The 24,804-nt window shown below is 36.0% G+C and overlaps 1 protein-coding gene across 3 annotated transcripts in view; it reads right to left on the bottom strand.

Moving 5' to 3' along the window:
* The window catches only part of CSMD3 (CUB and Sushi multiple domains 3), a 1,625,828-nt gene that overhangs the window by 705,187 nt on the left and 895,837 nt on the right, over window positions 1-24,804 (bottom strand). For all 3 annotated transcript variants that reach the window (XM_036758935.1, XM_036758944.1, XM_036758952.1), the window contains one exon: window positions 19,116-19,228. In XM_036758935.1, coding sequence (XP_036614830.1) covers window positions 19,116-19,228 — 113 coding nt within the window. The remainder of the gene's footprint in view (window positions 1-19,115; window positions 19,229-24,804) is intronic.

Below are 24,804 nucleotides of genomic sequence, written 5' to 3'. Positions count from 1 at the left end.
CTGTTTCTCCTCTTACTCTGTATTCCCATCCTCTGACTCTGAGAGTACTCTGACTCTTTCTCTTGGAGTCCTTCTTGCCTGGCTAGGTGGGAGGTGAAGGAAAATCTCTTCTCAATCCCAGCATCTATGGTAGCTGCTCAGAAACGGAAGATAGAATACATAGTCTACTATGTGAGCTTGACTTTAGCTCAAAGGGCCTTGCTTCTGCTTCTGCTCTTCTCTCTTTTGTTTTGGCTTTGATTTTTCCCCCGAGTGTAGGTAATCACACGGTGAGCCTGAGATGAATGGTTCCAAATTAAAGGCTACCTCATGAGTTTGCTAAATCCAGAGTTTCCTGAGCAAGAATTACCTGCCAAGAGAAGATGTTTTCCACAAACATATGGGAATGGGAAAGGGGGAAGGAATAAGCATTTATATAGCAGCTACTATCTGCCAGGTACTATGCTAAGCATTTTCCAAAAATTATCTCATTATTTTCTCACATTAACTCTGGTAGGTGCTGTTATCATCCTCATTTTAGAGTTGAGGAAACTGAGGCATAAAGAGATTAAGTGACTAGTAATATATCTAGTAAGTGTCTGAAGCTGGATTTGAAATTAAATCTTCCTGACTTCATGTGCAAGGCTTAATAATACTAATGATAATTTTATAATAACAATAATAACAACAATAATAAACAGATGTATAGCCTCTAAGAGACTAATTTCCTCCCAGAAATCCTCACAGAATTATGAAATCTCAGAGTTGAAGGGGAGATCAGAGGACCATGTTGTCCGACATATCCTCATCAGAAGTCCAATCTAAAACATATGCCCAAAATGTTCAATCAGAAACTGTTTTTAAACATCCAGTAGATTTCTGAGGAGGTTCATTCCACTTGTGGACAGTGTCGCAAAATTATTTTTTATTATCTGAAATCTTCCTCTCTCTTCCATTCAAGGTCGGTCCTTCATCCCATCCACTGCTTTCTTGGCCCAATTTGAAGACAATCACTCTTCTCAACTCTCTATCACATATGAATAATGAACTAGCAAATTTAGGGAAAGAGGCAAAACAAAAGACTGCATAGAATACAGAATCAGTGGGTTTAATAGTATGCATATCTTATCTCAGAATATATTTAATCTATCCAAACAAGAGTGTCATGGTTTTCTATGGTCAACTCGGTATTATTTCTCTCTAACTTATAATAGGACATGGCCTTGTTAGTAGTCCAGCTACTGTACTTTTTGTTGCATATGACCCATTAAATAAGCCGCCAATAAAAATTAAATTTTGTTACGTGTGAATTAAGAGGAAGATAGGTTTGTGTCCAAGCCTAGATGAAGAGAATTTGAGGTGGGAGTGGGGCAATAACAAAGTCGAGGGGCTGAGCAAAGACAGAGGGATTGACAGTTCTGATGTGTAGTTCATTAGAGTGAACAATAATGGAAAAGTCAGATAGGCTTGGCCATGACATATATTGGAGTGCTAGTTTCCTTCTTTAATAAGGGTAATCTCTTTATAGGCCTCAAATCATACTATCTAGATAGCCATCTAGTTTATCTCTGAGCAGAGTAAAAATAAATGAAGTTTGTTTTTAAATGATGAATGTCATCAATAACATAGTGGTATTTGTTCAATTCAGTTTCTAGTCAACAAGCAATTACTTAGTAAGTAACTACTACTTGCTTAACACTGTATTGGTATTATTATCTTCCAATATTTGGTGCCTGACTAGGTCATTCTTCCTCAGCTTACTAGAGAAATGTTTATAATCCCACTTTATATAGATGCGCTTTATGGATGGTATAAGGGTGGTACCATGTGAAGCACCTCCACTCAAAATAAATTGAGATATACATTCTACAGAAAATGAGACTTATAGCAGCCTTGTCTATATTACAAGTCTGCATCATCCCTGAGTTCTCTGAAAAGGCCTTAAGGACTCTCATGTATCAATGGTCTAATTTTAGAGAATCATGGAGAAAGAGAAGTTTTGAATTCTAGTCATATGACAATTAGTGATATCTACTTCAGCAAATCAATCATTGATGGGAACTGAACATGTAATAATAGCAAAGAAAGAAAATACATTACTTCCAATACAAAGCTAACGTTTTCCAACACACAAGGAAGTTACATGATACTCTCCCATGTAAAATCTACATAAAATAAATGGCTATCTTTAGATCAGGTCTGGAAAAGGTTTTAGCAGGTGTTTCATTTAGAACCAAAGTGCTACTTAACAGGAGTGAGCAGTAATTACTGGAATTATTTTTAGCAGACTGAGTTACTAAAGCTATCTTCACATCAAAACTTGAAGCATCTCAGAGTGAACCTTGCTTCAACTTTGTGCTCAGGTTTCACAGTGTGAGAGTTCTAAACAAAGACTCTCAGGAAGAAGAAAATAAACTTGAACGTGAACCTACTGACTTATCAATTATATTACTTTTCATGATCACCTACTCTATTAGTCAATTATCTGGTAATTTAAAGCAATTACCCAAAATGTTGCCTTTGTAATTCACTTAACTTTTCTGGACCTCAGTCTTTTCCTCTGTAAAATGAGGAGCTTAAACCTCTTGAATGATAAAATTTCTTCCAAACTTAAATTTTATGTGTTATATTTTGAAGTCCTACTTCAATGCTTCTTCATGGCAAGAAGGAGAGCCTTAATTCTTGAAAAATTCGCTAATGAAACCAGAACTCATGAATTGTCTATTTCTGTGTATCAGTCTTGCTGAGTACAGAGAGAATCATCATTTAACATCGATTCATTCCTCATTCATTCCTTGATCATCATTCCTCATCAGTGATAAGGAATTCTTTGTCCATGGAAACCCTACATCTTATGTTACTATATGTTAATGACAGGATGAAAGAAGGGGAATATTTTAATTTTCAAAAGGGGAAGAAACTAGAGCTTACAAATGATAGTTGAATGAATTTAACTTATTCCTTAAAAATTTCTAGAAAGTATTATCAAAGGTAAGGTTTTGAAGATTTAGAAATAGAAATAGTGGTGACTAAGAACTAGCATGGCTTTGTCAAAGAAAAAGTCAGGTGAAGTTAATATCATTTCTTAAACTGGTAGATGTGAATAATAGTACATTAGACCTAGTAACCTGGATTTTAGCAGAACATTTTACAAAGTCAATTATACTCTCTTTGTGCCTACATAGGAGGATAGATGTATTGTTAGGAGGACTTGAAGTTAGTTGATCCTTCTCTGAATGATTACTGTGCCAAGATGAAAGCGGAGCTCCTAATTTATAGGGTACTGCTATTCCTGGGTTTCCTAAGCTTACCTGACCACAGGTGATTGTCAAGGATGTTGGCAGGAATGGAAGGTTCTAGATCTGCAGAGATTACTCCCTTATATGATGAATTTAAGGATTGTGTAGAGGTAGGGCTGGTGGTCAAGAAGCAACAGCACTAGCCAAATGACTATTACAATGGCTTTCTTGCCATATAAAGCCAGGATTGCTTTCTTCATTTTAAATAACCAAAGAGGATAGCCCTATCCTCTGGGCTAGTCAGTGGAATAGCAAAATCTTTACTCATAGGCAATGTACTAGTTTGGGCCTTCATGACCTCTTGAAGCTGTCAAAAAGGTAAAAACATGCTACCTCAAAGGGTGGTAGGTTCCTTTCTCCTTTGAGGTCTTCAAATGGAGGCTAGGCAACCATTATATTGGGTATGTTGGTGAGGAATACTTTTTAAAAAAAAATGTTGAAGTAAATGGCTATTGATATCTCTTCCACCTCTCAAAATTTTATGGTTCTTTGATTTTTTCCTGAAGTACTCTAATATCTTCCTAATTACTTCCCCTGTTTCCATGTTCTCTCTACTCCAATACATCCTGCACATGTTGTCAGATTAAACTTCCTGAGGAATAAATCTTTCCTCTAATCAAAAACCCTTAGTAGTTCTTAGTGGATAAAATAAAACCCATCATCTTGGGATCTGTCTCTTGCTCGTCTGGTTCTTAGCTGCCTTTACAACATTATCTTACATTATTCAAATTCATGAACTTTAGTTCTAACCAAAATGCATTTAGTGACATAGTAGAAAAAGTGCTGGGCCTGGAGTCCAGAAGACCTGAGTTCAAATCTATCCTCAGATATTTATTAGCTATGTGATCCTGGGCAAGTCACTCAATCTCTGATTGCCTCAGTTTTCTCAACTATAAAATGGGGATAATAACATCACCTAAATTCAGGATCATTTTAAGTCTCAAATGAGGTAATATTTGTAAAGTACTTAGCATAGTGCCTTGCATAGTAGTTGCTATATAAATGCTCATTTTCTCCCTCCTTTCCTTCCTTCCTTCCTTCCTTCCTTCCTTCCTTCCTTCCTTCCTTCCTTCCTTCCTTCCTTCCTTCTTCCCTTCTTTCCTTCCAAATGTGATGTCATCATTTGTTTCTATGCACTCTCACAGGTGATTCCTTAAGCCTAGATATGTATCACCTTTATTTCCACTCCTCATAATCCCTGTCTTCCTTCAAGGCCTAATTCAAGTGCCATCTGATTTGTGAAGGCTTCTCTGTTTTCCTAAGTGATTTATATTCTCTTCCTCCTGGAATTTTACTTTTTTTGTTTAGCTGTTATACCCTGCCTGTATAATGTAAGCTCTATGAGGGTCGGGGCTTATTAATGGTTTGTCTCAGTACCCTCAGCTCCTCACATAGAGTAGTCACTTATTTCATCCTTGTTGAACTGAATTGAATTAATTCCTTCAAACAACAACTTCCAAAGGTAATACAACAGCAGGATTATTTTTTGAGCAAACATACGAGAAAACAGCATAAAAAGCATTTATGGATTTATTCAGTGGATTTGCTGCACAATTAGATTTTAACATCCTGGGAAAGTATACCTCTGAATCTATCAGCTCTTATTTTCTTAAGAGCTCTCTTTGAAATTCAACGAATGTTAGCAAAGATGACATATTGTGGTAAGATCAGGATAAAGAGAATTATAATTAATGAACTCAAAGTGATAAATGGTGATGAGTGAGTAAAACACCTTTTGTTGATTGAAATAACTGTAATAGGAAATTTCATTGTAAATATAGTCATTGTGTGTGTGCGTGTGCGTGTGCATATGTGTGTGTGTGTGTGTGTGTGTGTAAATTATTTTAGGGGACTTTGTCACAAGAGAGAATTAAGAAATCATCCATACACCAAAACCAGCCCTCATAAAACTTTTTAGCCACTGATTGCTGAGACCTTAAAGGTATCCACTTAGTATTACTATTTTTACTTGTTAAAAATGAATTATTTATTAAATATCCTCTATAGAAAGATTATAATAAACACCACTGTAAAGCAAGGATCAAAATAAAACAAAAATTTAAACATTTTCAGTGGTACTTAACTAATTTCTACTATTACTACTTTTTATCAATTTCTATCTTGAATGGATGATCTACTAACTCTCCCTTTCTCAGTTATAACTGCAGCATTAAAAACAATAATTTCAAAATGACTTTTATCTTGTGCTTTTCTTTTCATAGTTAATTGGAAAAAATCTCTTTAGATATTGAAGTCTTTCAAGGTAAGCTAACAAGCATTTATTTAGCATCTACTCTATGCCAGGAACTGGGCTAAGTACTGGGGAAACAAAGAAAGGCAAAAAGAACCCCCAATCTCAAGGAGCTCATCGTCTAATGGGGGAGAACATATGACCCTTCCCAGATTGCTGTCCTTCAACTTCTCTCAAAGTGATGACTATTCCTTCAAAAAGTAGGAGCTAGACTATTCCTTTGGTCCTCTCTTCTAATTTGTTACGAAATAAACTATCATCTAATTCAATTCGATTGCTTTTACCAAATTTTTCTTAATGGATGAAAGTATTGCTATATTTCTACTTTTCTCCTTTATAATACATTTTAAATATAATTTCACTGATATGATTTATCTTTATATCACCCAATTTCCCCACTATATCACTCTCCTCCCCATAAGCCATAATTTTTTCATATAATATTTAGAATATAATCTAAATAAATTACCACCCCTCTAGCCTTAAGTAATATTTGCTTACAGGCAAAATATGTTTCTGCTAAAAGATACTTCTGCTTAAAGGGTGCAAGTCTCTCTTGAAACCTTTTAAACTCAACTTGAACGTTAAACAATATGTTTTGAAAATTCCAAGGCTCTAAGAAAAAATTTAGAAAAACTATGCTATACATTGCCTGTCCTTTTTTTGTCAAAAACAAAACAACAACAGCAGTAGCAGTAGCAAAAAAAAAAAAATACTAAAAGTAGCTGTGAACATTTCTATGTGGGAGTAATATAGAGACTGGGTCAAGAAGATTAAAGAACCTAAGTTTTATACACAAGACAGGATATATAAAACACATTTTGTATTAAAAATTACATATAATGTGATTTTAGCCAGTTAGGGCTAAAAAATTTAAGACTGTATGTCTTTTTAGAAAATCTCCAATTAAGGAACTCATTTAAATCTGATTAATTTTCTCTAAGAAAAATTGAGCATCACCATGAAGGAAAATAATTGAAAAAAACAAAAACAAAAACTTCCCCCATAGCAACAGGGTTTCATTCTGTAGAATAAAAAACATCCTTCCATGGGAATATATATATATATATCTTTGTGATATTACTATTTCATACTTTTATTATATTGCTTTACTTTTGGGACATTACTATTAAATATCATACTCATCATGGTGCATATTCACAACTATAGGAATAAATGATTAATTAGTCAGAAAACTCTACTTGTTAGAATATTCTACCCCACCCCCCAAGTGCCCTATCATCCTTTGTTGTCAGCCAACATGTACAATGTAGGGGCTTGTAGGTGTCTTTTACACCTAGATTAAACTTTACTTCTGTTCCCAAAAGGAAAAAATCTCTCTCTCTCTCTCTCTCTCTCTCTCTCTCTCTCTCTCTCTCTCTCTCTATATATATATATATATATATATATATATATATATATATATACATACTGATATACAAAACTGATATTTTTGTCATTAATAATTGTTTTTTTTTATTCAACACAGTTTTCTGCTACTTTAAAAATCTTTTGCATGGACTTATTTAATTTGTCTTTCATAGATACATGCACAAACACACCATTACTCAGTTCTTTATTTTGTCTCTTAATCAGTAGATTTCAGAAGGGGGAAAAAATCTCTCACAGACATGTATATTTCTTCTTTTGTATTGAGGAACAAGGTGATCAAGCTTTAACCAAATAGTATTTGAAAAATAAAATTGAATGACATTTGAGAAATAATTGAGAAGGAAGTGAAATAAGAAACTTTACTACTGTATTTCTGGTGATAATCTCCCCATTGCCTTGATATTTTTATCATAGTGATATCTTTAATTTTTTTCTTTTCTCTTTTTGGTCAGATTTGAATCTATAATTACTACTAACATTTTGCTGTCTCTAATTGTCTTTGTATCCTTAATGCCCAGGACATAATAAACACTTGATATATAGACAGAGAGGCAGAAACAGAGAGGACAGATGATTGATAGATAGATAGATAGATAGATAGATAGATAGATGATAGATAGGAAGGAAGGAAGGAAGGAAGAAAGAAGGAAAGAAGGAAAGAAAGAAAGAAAGAAAGAAAGAAAGAAAGAAAGAAAGAAAGAAAGAAAGAAAGAAAGAAAAGAAAGAAAGAAAGAAAGAAAAAGAAAGAAGGAAGAAGGAAGGAAGGAAGGAAAGAAAGAAAGAAAGGAAGGAAGGAAGGAAGGAAGGAAGGAAGGAAGGAAGGGAGGAAGGAAGGAAGGAAGGAAGAAAGGAAGGAAGGAACAAAGAAAGAAATGTTGTAGACCCTGTGCTGAGCACTGAAAAATGTTTATCGGTGGGTAGATGGATTATAAAGCCTGGTCTGGTTTGGTGCTACCTAGAGATAGGTTTTTTTTTTCTTTTTTGGCAGGGCAATTGGGGTTAAGTGTTTTTCCCAAGGTCACATAGCTAGTACGTGTCAAGTGTCTGAGGCCGCATTTGAACTCAGGTCCTCCTGACTCCTGGGCCGGTGCTCTACTCACTTCGCCACCTAGCTGCCTCTCTACCAAGAGATACTATATAGAGTTTGCACCCATTCATTTTCCAATGAAAATATTTTATCTCTAATGTAGATTCCCTATTGTGGGAACTTGTTCCATCAACATAGAGGGCAACCCATATATGACTTACTTTATAAGTCTTAGGAATATCCTGAGGCATAGAAAACTGAAATCTCTTGGACAGGTGAGTATATTAAATATCAAAAGTGGTATTTGATCCCAGGTTTTCTTGACTCTGTCTAACCCTCAATTCAGTACATCATGCTGTTTTTGTATGACAGATTATTATAATTAGATTATATATACATATAATTAGATTATTATAATTAGAACAAAGTAATCAGTAATGATAAAAATAAAATCCTCCTTTATTGTTAAAATATATTTGAACAGTTGTATTGTCTACATGTTTTTCCAGATAAAAGCTCAATATGTTTTTTTTTAAAAAAAGCAAAATAAGACTATCTTCTAAATTAAAACCTGGAAATCAAGAGGAGAGGGAAGATAACAGTTAATGTTATGATGGAATTTTCCATTTCCCACTGGACTCTAATGATGAGGATCTTTGTTAATGCTATGTAACTCTGCTGACATGCCAACCAGTTCACAAGTTTGGCAGCTTTAACAATTTCATTCTTTGTTGAAATACCGTCATTGGTGATTAATATAGTTTCTAAAGTTTGAACAGGTAGAGATTTTTTTGACAAGTAACCTTCAAAAGATGAAAAGAATAATAAAGCCAACAGGAATATAAAGATGCCAAGCTCATTCAGTCATTTAGAGCAGGAAAAAAAAAAACAAGCAAAAATCTGGAACACCCACAAAAAGTTCTTTAGATTTTCTTAGCTTTTTTTTTTCCCCAGCCAATCTTTTATTTACCATGTATGAGACTTAATAAAAAATGAAGATCCAACTATAACCTAGGCCAACCATTTTTTTCCATTGTCAGTTACCTCAATCTCTACTTGCTGCACTAAAGAATCCATTCCTCTGAGAGATTAATATAGTATCCAATCTTTGGAACAAGTGACAAACACAAGACGTGGGTGTTCCATCACTTTGACATAATCATGCATTCACTCTCTCTGTCTTCAGACCTAAAGACTATAAACATGTAAAGAGCCAGTGTTTGGTTGACTGCAAGAGGAACCTTTCACTGGGCACATTTAAATGGATTAATGTGAATGAGAGAAGTTGGCACAGCTTCATTACCTAGTTGTTGACAAAAAAAGAATTATAGTCGTTAGCACAATAGCTGAAATACAGGTGAGACAATATTAATTCCAGGTGCTCATTCACATTTCCATTTTTTTAAAATCATGAGTTTATTTTACTGAATTTATTAACATTTATTTGTTTGTCACAAATGTTCTTTTTCATTTCTAATAGGTTCCTTACGTATACAAACTCCCAATATCCCAATTTCTCTATATGACTTTAGTGAAAGTTGTACATGTATATAAGACACAAGATATACAGAAATGAGAAGATAAGGGATGCTACCAGCTGTTTCCACTTCAGACTAGGTCAATAGATTTGGGTAAGGTTAGATATTCAATCTAAATAGCAACAAATTGGGAAAGGTAGTTTTATTTTGCGTTTTTAAAAAATATTTGGGGGCAGAGCCAAGATGGCGGCTGTAAAGCAGAGAGTGGCTTAAGCTTTCCCCCAAATCCCTCCAAAAACCTATAAAAATGGCTCTTAACAAATTCTAGAGCTGTGGAACCCACAAAATATCAGAGGGAAACAGGTCTCCAGCCCAGGAGAACCTGGATGGTCACTGAGAAGGGTCTATCACATGGTGCTGGGAGCGGGGTGCAGTCCAGAATGGGCCATGCCAGGACAGAGCAGACCCAGAGTCAGCCAGCCAGAACAGGCCTTGGGACCCGAATCAGTGAGCTGTGGCAGTTACCAGACTTCTCAACTGACAAACGCAAAAGAGCAGGTTAGAGGGAAACTGTGGGATCAAGTTCAGAGCAATCCAGCCACCAGGTAGTGGAGGTGGTACAGCGGCAGTGGCAGCAGGAAGCTCCTGAGGATGCTTCCTGAGTCCCTGGCTCACAAGGTGGGAGGAATCTAGCAGCAGATCAGAGTGGGAGTGCAATGAGTGCTTTGTGGGCACAAAAGCAGATTCTCTTTCTGTGCCCCGCTTGCATCTGTATTGCATTCCTGGTTGGTAGTTCTTGGGGGAGGAGGAGCACTGCTGTGACAGAGCCTGGGGTGATGGTGGAGTAGAAGTACTTCTGAAAACAGCACTACTTGGACTTTAAACTTGGGACAAAGTACTCTGTACTCTACAAGCAGTCATATCCTGACAAAAAATTTCAAGGGTCAAGTAGTTAGCTGGAAACATGAACAGGCAGTGAAAATGAACTCAGACTCAAATGCAGACTCAAACTCAAACTCTAGGTTCCTTTTATGGTGACAAAGATGATGTAAACATACAGCCAGAGGAAGTCAACAAAGTCAAAGAGCATACAATAAAAGCCTCTAAGAAAAATATGAACTGGTCTCAGGCCATGGAAAAGCTCAAAAAGGATTTGGAAAAGCAAGTAAGAGAAGTAGAGGGAAAATTTGGGAAAAGAAATGAGAGTGATGCGAGAAAACCATGAAAAACAAGTCAATGACTTCCTAAAGGAGACCCAAAAAATACTGAAGAAAATAACACCTTAAAGAATAGACAAACCCAAATGGCAAAGGAGCTCCAAAAAGCCAATGAGGAGAAGAATGCCTTGAAAAGCAGAATTAACCAAAATGGAAAAGGAGGTCCAAAAGACCACTGAAGAAAATACTACCTTAAAAATTAGATTGGAGCAAGTGGAAGCTAGTGACTTGATGAGAAGTCAAAATATTATAAAACAGAACCAAAGGGATGAAAAAATGGAAGCCAATGTGAAATATCTTATAAGAAAAACCACTGACCTGGAAAATAGATCCAGGAGAGATAATTTAAAAATTATTGGACTACCTGAAAGCCATGATCAAAAAAAGAACCTAGACATCATCTTTCAAGAAATTATCAAGGAAACTGCCCTGATATTCTAGAGCTAGAGGGTAAAATAGAAATTGAAAGAATCCACTGATTGCCTCCTGAAGAAGATCCCAAAAAGAAAACTCCTAGGAATATTGTCACCAAATTCCAGTTTCCTGGTGTTTCGACAATCCAGCTAGCAGCTTCTGTGGGGGAGTAAGATCCACCCACAGCCAGCACCCAGAAAGCTGCCAACAGCACAGGTTCTTTTGATCTGCTTAACTAAGGAAAGCAAGGTGAAGGGGTTGACAAGTTTACTTTAATCCAGCATACAGACAGCATTCACTTAGTTCAGGGGAAAAAGCCAGCACCCTGGACTTCAGAACAAAATACAAACAAATTACAAATATCAACAGACAGACCCAATACAGATTCATAGTTACCAACATCTAGGTTCAGCCTCGGAGCTCAGAACAAGGGCTGGCCCAGAGTCATGCGCCACCACTGCTGTAAGGAGGAGCTCCAAAGAACAGACAGCCAACCCCTGGTTTTTATATCTTTTTCAGCATCAGGGGTGAGTCACACATGTGACTCACCCACGTGACCTAGAATTGTCACAAAGAGGCGGACTTAAACCCACGTGGTCTAAAAGCCTCTGCTCTCCGAGACATGTAAACTAGGCCCTCCCTGGAGTTAGCCCCACCTTGGGCCCCACCTTAGTTGCCAATCCACACCCACTAAGGTTTTACACCTAATAAGGGTTTGAGCCTGCGGCTTAGCACCTAGTAAGGCTCAATGAATTACCCAAAGGGAACAAAAGCCAAACTATTCAAGGGCACTTGTTGAACTAAGTCCTAAGGAGCCCATTTTTGGTTACCAACACACCTGGTCAAGGAGAAAATAGTGCAAGCAGTCAGAAAGAAACAATTTGAATATTGCGGAAACACAATCAGAATAATACAAGATCTAGCAGCTTCTACATTAAGGGATGGAAGGGCTTGGAATATGATATTCCAGAGGTCAAAGGAGCTAGGATTAAAACTAAGAACCACCTACCCAGCAAAACTGAGCATGATGTTCCAAGGCAAAATATGGATTTTCAATAAAATAGAGGACTTTCAAGATTTCTCAGTGAAAAGACCAGGGCTGAATAGAAAATTTGACTTTCAAATACAAGAATCAAGAGAAGCATGAAAAGGTACAAAAGAAAGATAATTCATAAGGGTTTACTAAACTTGAACTGTTATGTTTACATTCCTACATGGAAAGATGATGTGTGTAATTCATGAGACCTTTCTCAGCATTAGGGGAGTTGAAGGGAATATAGACAGAGGGCACAGGATGAGTTGAATATGAAGGGATGATATCTAAAAAAAAGAAATACATTTAAGGGGTGAGAGAGGAATATATTGAGAGAAGGAGAAAGGGAGAGATAGAATTGGATAAGTTATCTCACATAAAAGTGGCAAGAAAAAGCAGTTCTGGTGGAAGGGAAGAGGGGGAGGTGATGAGGAATGAGTATAATCCTACCGTCATCTGATTCAACTTGAAAAGGGAATAACATACAGACTCAATTGGGTATCTTACTCCACAGGAAAGTAAGGGGAAGGGGATAGAAAAAGGGAGGGATGATACAAGGGAGGGAAGATGGGGGAGGAGGTAATCAAATGCAAACACTTTTGAAAAGAGACAGGGTCAAGGGAGAAAATTGAATAAAGGGGGACAGGATAGGATGGAAAGAAATATAGTTAGCCTTTTACAACATAAGCATTATGGAAGTGTCTTACAAAATGATACATGTGTGATATATGTTGAATTGCTTGCCTTCCTAGAGAGGGTGGGTGGAAAGGGAAGAGGGCAGAGAATTTCGAACTCAAAGTTTTAAAAGCAGATGCTTACCAAAAAGTTGTTTTTTGCATGCAGTTGGGAAACCAGATATATAGGGAATGGGGCATAGAAATATATCCTGCCCTACAAGAAAGTAAGGGGAAAGGGGATGGCGGAGAGTAGGGTGAAAGAAGGGAGGGCTGACTGGGGAGCAAGGCAATCAGAATATATGCCATCTTGGAATGGGGGGAGGGTAGAAATGGGGAGAAAATTTATAACTCAAAATCTTGGGGAAATCAATGTTGAAAACTAAAATATTAAATAAAAATGATAAAAAAATAAAAAAATTTATCTTTTCACTGAAAAAATCCATACATAATAAGAATGAATTTGATGCAGGAAATAGTTACATGAAGAGCTTTGACTAGCATTGACACAAACAGAGTTCAGACTAAAAGTATACATAAGATGGGAGCACACTTTCTTCCTTTACTGATAATTGTCTATCACACAACTGAATCTCTTTCAGGCACAGTTATGAGTATTTATGTCTCTGGTTACATAGGCTGTGATTTACTCAGGAGTTAATGATTAGAACCTATGAATGAACATATTTCTACAGATAGATTCACTAATTGGTTACAGCCTATGCTGTTATATCATCCTTCCTTTAGATAGTTTGTGATGAAACTGTCATGGAAAGAGTAGTGGACTAGAAGTCAAGAAACTTGGGTTCTGTTCCCAATTCTGACAATAATTAGCTGTATGGCTTTAACCAAATCACTTAATTTCTCTGGTTTTTACCTTACCCACCCATAAAAAGAAAATTGTTGCTAGATGGTCTCTAGGCACTCTTCCAGGTATAACATAATTGGAATGTGTGACTAAGCTTCTTAGATTTATTAACACCACAGAAAAATGAGTGGCTGTTGAGCTTAGGTTCAAGACTTTGAGAAAGATTTTGAAAAGTAGTATCATTATTTCAGCTAGGTATTAATTAACTCTCAAGAATTACTCCTTAATGTTTACTTCAAACTGTAACTTTGTGTTTGAAGAAATGAGCTCTAAAGAAATCATAACTAGTTTTTTGCCATCTTTCCAAATTAAAAGATCTTACATTATCTTCAAAGAGAAATCTATTCAGCGTCCTTGACTTCTTTCAAATTAGTAAAATGAGAAACTTCATGGCAAAGTTAGCAAATGTGAAATCAATCTCTCAGACTCAATCTCCTCACTATCTTATAATATGCCCTATAATGAGAAACAGTTTTTTGAATGTTCTTAGGGACAGGGAAGAAGGAGTAACAATAACAGGGCATTGGCAATGGCTCCACGGATGTTATCAGCACTATAAATCCACTGAGGCAAGACCAAATGATATAGAGTCAAAGGTCTTTGGTCCATCAAAGTCCTACTCTAGTGCCTCATTATGGCATGGTGATGATCCTTCCTTCTCAAAGGTTATATGAATAGAACACAAGCACTGAAAAACTAGATATGATTTAAATAGGGGCAAGTTGGTATTTCTGCTGTTTGAGGATAAGACTGGCTACGTTCAGAGAAGTTTATCACTAGGTTGGCTAGAGAATCATGAAATTTTCAACTCCAACAACTCTCAGTGATCATCTACAATATAGAGGGGTTGCAATGTTCATCAGTAGAATGAGTACCCAAAAATGCTATGCCAGATCCACGAGATAGCATAGAATATAAGTATCTATACTACTTATGAGACATTTATCAAGTATTTCTTTGTATTATAGCTGTCTGGTTATCTAGATTCTATGAGTAGTTTTTTTACTCTTTGAGCATAGACATCATATTTTTATGTATTTCATTCCCTTATGTTGCATGTCACTTGGCACACATGGTCAATGATCTATTCTAATAACCTCCAAGACTATAGGGGCTTATACTCAACACTCACAATGTCCAGGACTTTGGACTTCATATCTCTCACCTAGTTGTGTGAAAGACACTATAGCTCTCTGGATTTTGTTCACTCTTCCAACTTGTTCTCATACTGAAAGCTCTAATTTCTGAGAGATAAACCACAATCGCTTTGGTTATACAAGTTCTCTCACTGTTCTAGGGCTAATCCAGTTGAGGAAAAAATATACTTACTTCACCTTCTCACCCATTCTCACTCTTGAGACCCCAAGCAACATGATTTATAGCTACAAAATCAGTAATTTGAAAGAATGATACTTTTAAGTGTGTAAGAATACATAATTATTTAACAATAAGGCAAAAGAAATACTAATGTTATAGATACAAACAGACATATATATGTATGTATATATCTGGACGGCTAGGTGGCATAGCGGACAGAGTACCAGACCTAGAGTCATCTTCCTGAATTCAGATCTGGCCTCAGATACTTAATAGCTCTGTGACCCTGGGCAAGTCACTTAACCCTATTTGCCTCAGTTTCCTCATCTGTAAAATGAGCTGGAGAAGGAAATGGCAAATCACTCCAGTATCTTTGACAAAAAAAAACCCAAACAAGGTCACGAGTTAGGCACAAGTGAAAAAAAAAACTGAACAACCTATGTACAACTCTGTGTGTGTGTGTGTGTGTGTGTGTGTATCAACCTAGATCACACTCTCCCAAAATTGGACCCAATGGCTATGGTAAAGAATAGGCATATATATAATGGAACCTGGAAACACATGAGGTAGAAAAACTCAGGTTCTTAGGACAACTCTTAATGCTGTATTTCAGGCTTCAGTGTTATGGGTAAATTCAGAAACATCTGTACTATATGGAATTGTTTCTCTACTTACTGCTTAACTGTTGATCCTCCTCCATTCTCTGGCTGAGGAAATCCTCTTAATTAACCATCTCCCTTAACAGGGTGTTTATAAAGTATACCTAATACAAATAGCAGTTCTCTTTAAGCCAAGCAGCTGACAAGCTTATGAAACTGGCTATCTCTGAGCTATACAGGTCACTTATTCATTCCTCAGATGTCTGCTGTCCAATCAGAAAGGAGCTCAAAGGAACACAGCTCCTCTTGCTAGGATACGAATTTTTTGTTGTTGAGTCGTTTCAGTTGTGTCTAAATCTTTGTGACCTCATATGGAGTTTTCTTGTCAAAGATACTGGAGCAGTTTGCTATTTTCTTCTCCAGTTCATATTACATACGAGGAACTGAGGCAAACAGGGTTAAGTGACTTGCCCAGAGTCACACAGAGTGTCCGAGGCCTGATTGGAACTCAGGTCTTCCTGACTATAGGGCTTACACTCTATCCACAATGACACCCAGATGACCTAGGATAGCCACAAAGCTCCTCTGCACTTCCTTCTCAAGCCAGAGGTGGCAGCAAAGAGCAACAAGTCTTTTTGTAAAGTTTCAACAGACTGTGGCTCCCTGTGGAGATAAAGGGGCAATAGCTGTCCCTGGACCTTTCTCAATGTAGCAGTTGTCATCCAACTAAGTTAAAATGGAGCTTCGTAACTATCAATGATTCAATTTCCCACTTTTCACTATGAAATAGTCCTTTTTCAATCATACCTATCTCTAAGTATCTATTAAGTTTCTCATTATTTTTGTTACATCTTCTAGCTGAGGCTTTTTCAACTCTGGAGTTCTCAACATGGTAGTTGCTTTTTTTGGTGCACTTGATACAATGTTTCTTCACACATATTTCTATTGATTAATAAACAAAATATTACTCTGCATTTTTATAACCTTAAATTGTTCCCATACAAGTCACTCATCATTGGTAACAAAGAGATTCAAGTTTCTGTACCATAAATCCTTTTCTCTCCAAAACTTTGCAGAATCCTTTCTGAAAGTTGTATCTCTTCATTCAATTTTATGTTAAAATAAAATTCTTGTTATCATTTGTAAGTTTCTATTAAAACAAAACATTCCCTGCTGCTAGGCAATTCTGCTATACCTTCCTCATCAACTTACTATCCCACTCTCTTCAACGGCTATTCCAAACATTTCATCCCTCCTCAAACCTCCCATGTCTCCCTCTCTTCCTTCCAGTGGAAATCTTTGCCTCATATTTTACAGAAAAAAACATGACACCATTTGCAAGCATTTATCCCCTCTGCTTCATTTTCCTTTGCTCAGATATCTTCTGCCACTCTCTCCTTCTTCATTTCTGTCTCCATAATAAGGTGGCCTTATTTCTTACTGAGACTAATCCTTCCTGTTCAAGCAAAAATCCTATTCTATCCCATTTCCTCCGACAGATTTTTCCCCTCTGCCATTTCCATTCTATCACTGATTTTCAATCTTTCCTAATCTACTCATTCATTTTCTACAGCCTACAAACATGCTTATGCTTCCATTATTCTCAAGAAACCCTCAATTGATTCTTTCAACCAATTCTATCTACCCTTTGTAGATAACTCCTTGAAGAGGCCATCACAATAGGTGCCTCCACTGTCTCTCCTCTCAATCTCTTCCCAACTCATTACAATTCAGCTTCAGACCTTATTATTCCACCAAACCTTCAGTCTCCAAAGTTACTAATGACCTCTTAATTGCTAAATCCAATGGCCCTTTCTCAATCTTCATCCTCCTCAGCCCCTCTGAAGCTTCTAATCCTGTTGATTTCCTTCTTCTATTTGACTCTTACTTCTCTCTAGGATCCTAGGACACTACTCTCTCCTGGCTCTCTTCCTATCTTTCTGACCACTCTTTCGCAATCTCCTTTTCTAGATCTTCATCTAGATCATACCCGTCTAGATCTCTTTCCTGGGCCTTCTTCTCTTCTCCTTCTATATTACTTCACTTGATGATCTCATTAGCTTCCATGGATTTCCATGTCATCTCTATGCTGATGGTTCTCAAATCTACCTATCCTGCCATAACCTCTCTGCTGACCTGCAATCTATCATCTCCAATTGCCTTTTAGACATCTCAAACTGGATTTCCAGTAAGACACATTATATACACCATGTCCAAAACAGAACTCATTATCTTCCACTGTGAAACCTTACCCTTGTAGCTTCCCTATTACTGTAAAAAGAAATACCCTCTTCACAGTCCTTCATGATTGAAACCTTGGTGTCATCTTTGATTTTTAACTGTCTCTCTTCCCCTATGTACAATCTGTTGCCAAAGCCTGTCAATTTCACCTTTGCAGTATGTCACAATTGTCCTTTCTTCTCCCCTTTGATGCTGCTACCATTCTAGTCCAGGCTCTTATCACCTCATGCTTGGCCTATTGTAATAGTATGCTGGTAGCTATTCCTCAATTCTTTCCAATTCATCCTACATTGAGCCATCAAAGTGATTTTCCTAAGTTGCAAGTCTGAACATGATACCCTTCTATTCAATAAACTACAGAAGCTCCCAATCACCTTCAGAATCAAATACAAAATCCTCTGTTTCATATTCAGAGCCCTTCATAACCTGACCCTCTTCCATTTCTGGTATTGTTACACCATATTCCCCACTATATACTCTTTGATCCAGTGACTCTTACTTTTTTGTTATTATGTACATAAGACAATCTCATCTCTAGGGTCTCCACATTTTCTCTGACTAGTCCCCCACCTCAACCTGCCTACCCTTAATTCTCAAAATAAAATCCCATTTTCTAAAGGAAGCCTTTCCCAGGTCCTCTTAATTCTAGTGCCTTCCCTCTCTTACACATTTCCTATTTATCCTGTATATAGCTTGTTTGTACAAATTTGTTTCCTTGTGTTTCGTCTATTTGATTGTGAGCTCCTTGAGGGCAAGGACTGTCTTTTGCCTCTATTTGTATCTCCAACTCTTATCCCAATGTTTGGCACATGGTAGGAGCTTAATAAATGTTTATTGATTGATTGACTGATTCTTTTGTACTCATAATAGATATCAAAATATTCATTCAAAATATGTGCAATACTACACATCTTTTCACAGTGTATACAACAAGTCTCTTTCTTTATAGAAGATCACTCATTATGCCCTTTTCATCATTAAATGCTCCTTTTGAAAGGGGCCTGAAAGAGACACTGCAGCTTACCCATTCAATGTTTAACTAGCACATTTTCTTGCCAATCACTAACTGGCAATAAATATCTTTGAATAAATGACTGGTTTTTGAAGTTGAAGTAAAATACAGGATATAATGGAAAAGTAAGTTCATTAAAGGAAAAATGTAATAAATGCCTAAAGTTAAATAAAGGAAAATATTTTATTATAATATACTTGCTGTTGAATAAATTCTAACAGAAATGTAGCAAATCAATCAAAATTACATTTCAAATCATTTTCATAGATTATGTGGCAACAGTGCTTTGCTCATTAGTATTTTGTTATCATTACCTTTGTAGTTCACCTTGAATCCAACTGATCCAACGCTTTCATCTGTCTGAAGGTGCAGCCACATCTGGCTACTCATACTTACTATTAAATCTGGTACAAAGCTTCCTGTTAGCCTAGAAAAGGAATAGAGAATGATAGAATCAGATTATCAGAGAAATTCTCTGTGTTTGCATTGCTATGGAGGTAGGTTTTCCCTCCATTTTTTTTCCTGAAAATGAAAGGTATCAGATTTAGTAACTGTACTAACATTAACGGGGAAATCACTGAAAAGTGAGAAAATTGAAAAGTAATATAACATATCAGCAATTACGATCACACATATATTTATGTACATCAAGTAAGCCTCTCTTTCTGTACAAATTGCAAATTTTATTCCTTGATGATCATTTTTGAAATTTTTAGGCTTATAGGAAGAGAAAGCAAGCTTAAACAATCTAGAGGTTAGAGAATAAGCAGATAATCAACTCATGATTTCATTGGTATAGGTAGATTAGTAGCTTTTAGAGCACTTACATTTGTAGAATTGTCTAGATCATGGTGAGGTTAATGGTCTTACCCAGGGGCACGAAGCCAGTACATGTCAGAGATCAGACCTGAATCCATGTCTTTATTGCTTCTATCCTCCATGCCAGCTTCCATTACTTTTACAACAATAAAATAGCTCAATGTTTAATGTATAATGGAACCCCTTTAAGTCCCTGTTATCAGGAACAGGACTAATATCCATGTTAGAAGTGACCTATGAAGTTAGAGGCTGACTGTGATCTATAATACTTATACTGTAAGTAGTCATAAAATCTCAGGGAAGATGATTTGTTATTACAACTGAATTTGCTAGTGAGCCATATTTAAAGGATGGAAAAAATTGATATTTTTTCATTTTCAATATTGTCATTGTCTCAAATGATATATGTAAAGTCCCTTGAAAACTTTGAAGCACTATATAAACATCTATCTTCTTCCTCCTCCTCCTCATCATCATCATCAATAATATCATGGCAAATGTTTCTTTGGCCCTCTAATGTTAACCTTGAGAAGACTCCTAAAAATATTCAAGACACAAATGGATGGGAAAAGGAACCTAACTCCTATTTATAAAAAAGCATAAAGGACACAGTTTGGACAAGTAGGAAAAGAGCTGTTATAGAAATAAACAATAGGCTGGACAACTGAGGTCAATAAAGTAGGGGATAAAGCCTCAATGTCAACAGAATCAATTATGGAAGGAAAATGTCTAAAGGATAGAACAATTCTCTGTCTTAGAGTGGAAAAGTATCATGAACATCACCATGAGTCCCACACAAAACTACTGACTGAATCATGCTGTGGATGAACTGTGATCTTTACCCTCTGGATACAGCAGATAAGAGTAGCTGGAAAGAGCAGAGAATAGAAAGTGAATGTCTCAGTCTCACCAGTTTTAAAGTTGTATGAAGCCAATCAAAGGAGGCTAGCCCCAACCCTGTGTTAGAGGATGCAGTGCACCCCATGTTTGGCAAGGTGTGAATGCTCAAAAGGCTTGTCAAAGGTACCTCCTTTTTAGGAGAGCTGGGCATTGCCAGAGAAGCCAGTTACATAAATTTGGAAGGACTTAAGACAATAATATGAGACCAAACAATATTTAACACAATTCATAGATGGTGATCTTTAAGAAACCTAGACTTACTAATTGATGTAGAATCTATATGGAAATAATTTTAAAAATCTATGCAACACACTCCAATAGATTGTAAACTTTTAACAAATAATAAATACCTAGGAAAACACAAGTAGCAACAATTATAGACCAGAAGCTAAATATACTTCATAAACTAATAAAGAAAAAATCCTTATATGACATCCAGAAATATTCTTAAGAATTCATGAAGTAAACTGCACTTAAACCAGAACATCATCATAGACAAAATATTTACCCAGAATTACTTACATGTAACCACTACCAATGAAAATTTAAAGAACAAAAAATGTTAATACTGTGACCATATAAATATTAATTGTCTCCAAACTACATGGAATGAAAAGTTTTCAAAATATAGATACTTCAAGGGAAAAAAATCAAACAGAATGAGGGAAGAGAATGAAGTACATTATATGTCTCTTGTCCTATACACAGCTGGAGCTGTTCCAAAGATACTTTCAATGAGCATAGAGAGGATGAGTTTAAATTCTAATATTTTACTCAACTATGAGGCTTATCTACCTGTATACAGATCATCAAATGGGAGATATAAAAGAATTATAGGAAGATGATGACTCATCCTATGTTCATTTTTATCTAAACTTCATGAAACATGAGAACAAGGATAACAATAATTAACAGCAACAATGATATTAACAGACAACTTTTTAAAAAATTACAAGACTATCTTTCATAAATGAGCGGATGACAAGTTCTTCTACTAAAAATGCAGATTTCAAAATATCCTTCAGAATTCAACTAGGTACCGGAACCAAGTGATTATCAAAAATTGAATATTTTCCAGAATCAACTGGAGATAACACCAATCCATAAACCTTGAGACTAGAATGTTAACAAAATGTTGTCATGGAAATATTCATAATCTGTAAGGTATGTGGAACAAAAAATTAAATATAGACACCTGGTAAAATAATTTAAAATCATGTGGGAACAGGATGAAGTATATATTAACCCGGTAGTACTGTTTGCTGAGGGAGTCATCCCAAAGATGTTTTCAGTGAGTCTACAAAAGATAGGCTTATATTCCAATACTTTTAGTGAATTACCAAAAAAAAAACAACTTTTAAAAAATCCACTTATGCAATAATATTCAAAGCATTAAATATTAAAGAATAACAGCAGGATAATGAAGTATCTCAGGACAGGCTGTATCTGAACTCTAGCCAAAAAAAAACATAAGAAGAATGCAATTAATAACAACAACAACAGCTTTTTATAGTACAAAGCACAGTACATATATTATCTTATTTTGATTCAACAATCATTTATTCAGTGCATACTAAGTTGTAAGTCACTGTACAAGGAACAATAAGATGAAAAAATAACAGGTTTCCTACTATCTATAAAGATTGAAATATACTTGAATATGTATAATATGACATAGAAAATGATAGGGTAAAAGGATAGATAGTTGCACACATGAATACTGAATGAATGACAAAACATTCCAAGAAAATCTAAGGTGTGAGAGAATACTTTTAGCTAACAAAAACCGGGAGGTGGCATCTGTGCTAGACCTTGAAGAATTTCAGTAGCTGAATATGAATAGACAATATATTCCAGGTATGAAGGACATGGTAGTGTAAGTAATATTCCCATTTTACAGAAGAGGGAGACTTCTAATGGCTAGCTCACAACACTCCCTCCCCAACCCTACCATTTAGTGCTTTCCTCAATGAATCAACAGTTAATTGATAACACAGCTGTACCTAGCACAGTGCTAAGCTTGTTTTCCTGACAATAACCCTAATTCCTGAAATTACTTGCTACTTTTTATATAATGAGAACAGAATAAGCATTTATATGGAGGCTACTATATGTTAGGCACTGTGCTAAGTGCTTTACCAATATTATCTAATGTGATTCTTTTTTTAGACAATAAATTACAGTGAATTTATTTTCTGCCAAAGTAGTTATGTAAACATCAGAACTGAGGAAAGGCAATACTTTAGCCCCTGCCCAAAAAAGCAAATCCACATTCTCACATTAGAAACATAAAATATATTATTAGAATCACAGATAAATTACATGTTATAAATCTAGATAGTTGGAAATAGTTTTTACCATGACTATAAAATATGGAATATTCATTTGGAAGTCAGTTTTCAGTCCCACACAAATGTAATGGGTAATTTTCTGGTCAGTGTTTGATATCATCGTTGTGACTGACCACCATAATATCTACTGATTGGTTACATTCCCAGTTCTGAGGGCAGGAGGCCATTCTCTGCTTATCTACATGTTTTCCCCCTGTCTAATGTGATTCTTAAAACAACTCAGTGAAGGAGGTACTATTGTTGTCCCTATTTTATAACTAAGAAAACTGAGGCAAGTACCCAGAGGATGACTTGCCCAGGGTCATATAACTAGTAAGTGTCTGAGGCTGTATTTGAACTCAGGTCTTTATGACTTCAGGCCTAGTGCTCTTTCACCTGTGCAACACACACATAAACACACACACACAATTTTAAACATATAATAGTTATCTATCTTTTGTATTCAAAGACTTGTCTGCTCATTACTTTTGATATCAAAATCCTAAATAAATGTTAATGAACTGAGACAGTTGTCTGAGGTCCTATCCTGAGATGATGTAGCTCGTCTGAATTTAAAGCCAAAGATCATTTTTCTACACCATTGCTGTGTTTCTTAAATCAGATTATAATCTAGGGACATTTTGTTACACTCTGTAGGTGTAAGGAAAGGAAAATGGAATCGTTTGCCTAAGTAGTGCCTATACTCTGAAGGGCCCAGAATGGTGCCCAAAGAGCAAGAAGTAGGAAGCTAATAATTGGAGATTGCCCTAGATGTGTTCTGGGTTCTTGGTTTTGGGTTTTCAAGGTGTCTGCATAGTTTTCCAGGGACTCTGCCCTAGATTGCATGAATCTAGGTCACCAGGGTAGTAGGAAGCAGAAACAATACATCGTCTAGTAATGAAGGCAGGAGTATCCAATGTAATACATTTTTTTAGAAACCTGACTGAAGATGACAGATGGGGTACAGAATAAAGAACAATCCACCTGCTGCACTACATTTCTTCAAAAATTTTATCTTGCAACTTTTTTTTCTTTCAATCTGCCAACTATTTAAACTCCACCAATGGGTTAGATATGATAATTGCACGCCCAGATATAAATTTGCTGGAAAATATAGTCTAATGCAATACAACATATTCAATTTTAATATGAGAATTAATTTGCCACAGAATATTTTATTGTATTATCAACTCATTAGTTTATGAATTTGCCTGAAAAATAGATTCAGTTCAAAGAAAAGACAGGTTTATAGGACTAGAAGGAGAATGAACACAATCAAACGCAGAGGGAAAATTTTTTTAATGGTGTTTTAAAAAGACTAATACAATATATTTTGTAAAATTAGAGCACCAAAATAAATGTAAGTAGGGATGTATGTATGTGTGTAAAGAATGGCAAACATTTACATAGTATTTTGTACTTCACAAAGCAACCTCATAAGGTAAGTGATGCAAATATTATTGTCTCAATTTTAGATGTGTGAGAAATGAGTATTTCCCTCATACTTAATATCTAATTATTGTATTAGGACCAAGGTTTTTCCCCTTTTCTACTTCCTCATCCAGAAACAAAACAGTGTGGGAAATCTCACTTAAGAGATATACCCAGGCCAAGATCTAATCAAAGAGTAAAATAAATTCTAAGTTTAGGATAAAGGGTGTATTCCTACTCATTGTGTTTGCTCAGGACAGGTCCTGGAAAAATGTTGATTCTCCCAATTATCAATACAGGTGATATGGAAATTGATGTCTCTTTGACCAAGATTTGAATGACTTGAGTCACATACCCCAAGATAGCCCACCTTCCATTTGATTAACCAATCAGAGGTGATTAGGCATCCCTCACTAGTAACACCTCCTCTTTGAAGGGCAGATAAACTTTGATCCCACTTCCATTAGGAGTTTTTAGTCTAAAGGAGGCAGCCAAATGACCATCTTTTTATTAATAACCTGCT

This window comes from Trichosurus vulpecula, chromosome 1 (genome assembly GCF_011100635.1).
Source record: "Trichosurus vulpecula isolate mTriVul1 chromosome 1, mTriVul1.pri, whole genome shotgun sequence".
NCBI lineage: Eukaryota > Metazoa > Chordata > Mammalia > Diprotodontia > Phalangeridae > Trichosurus > Trichosurus vulpecula.
This window is presented reverse-complemented; position numbering and strand designations above follow the sequence as displayed.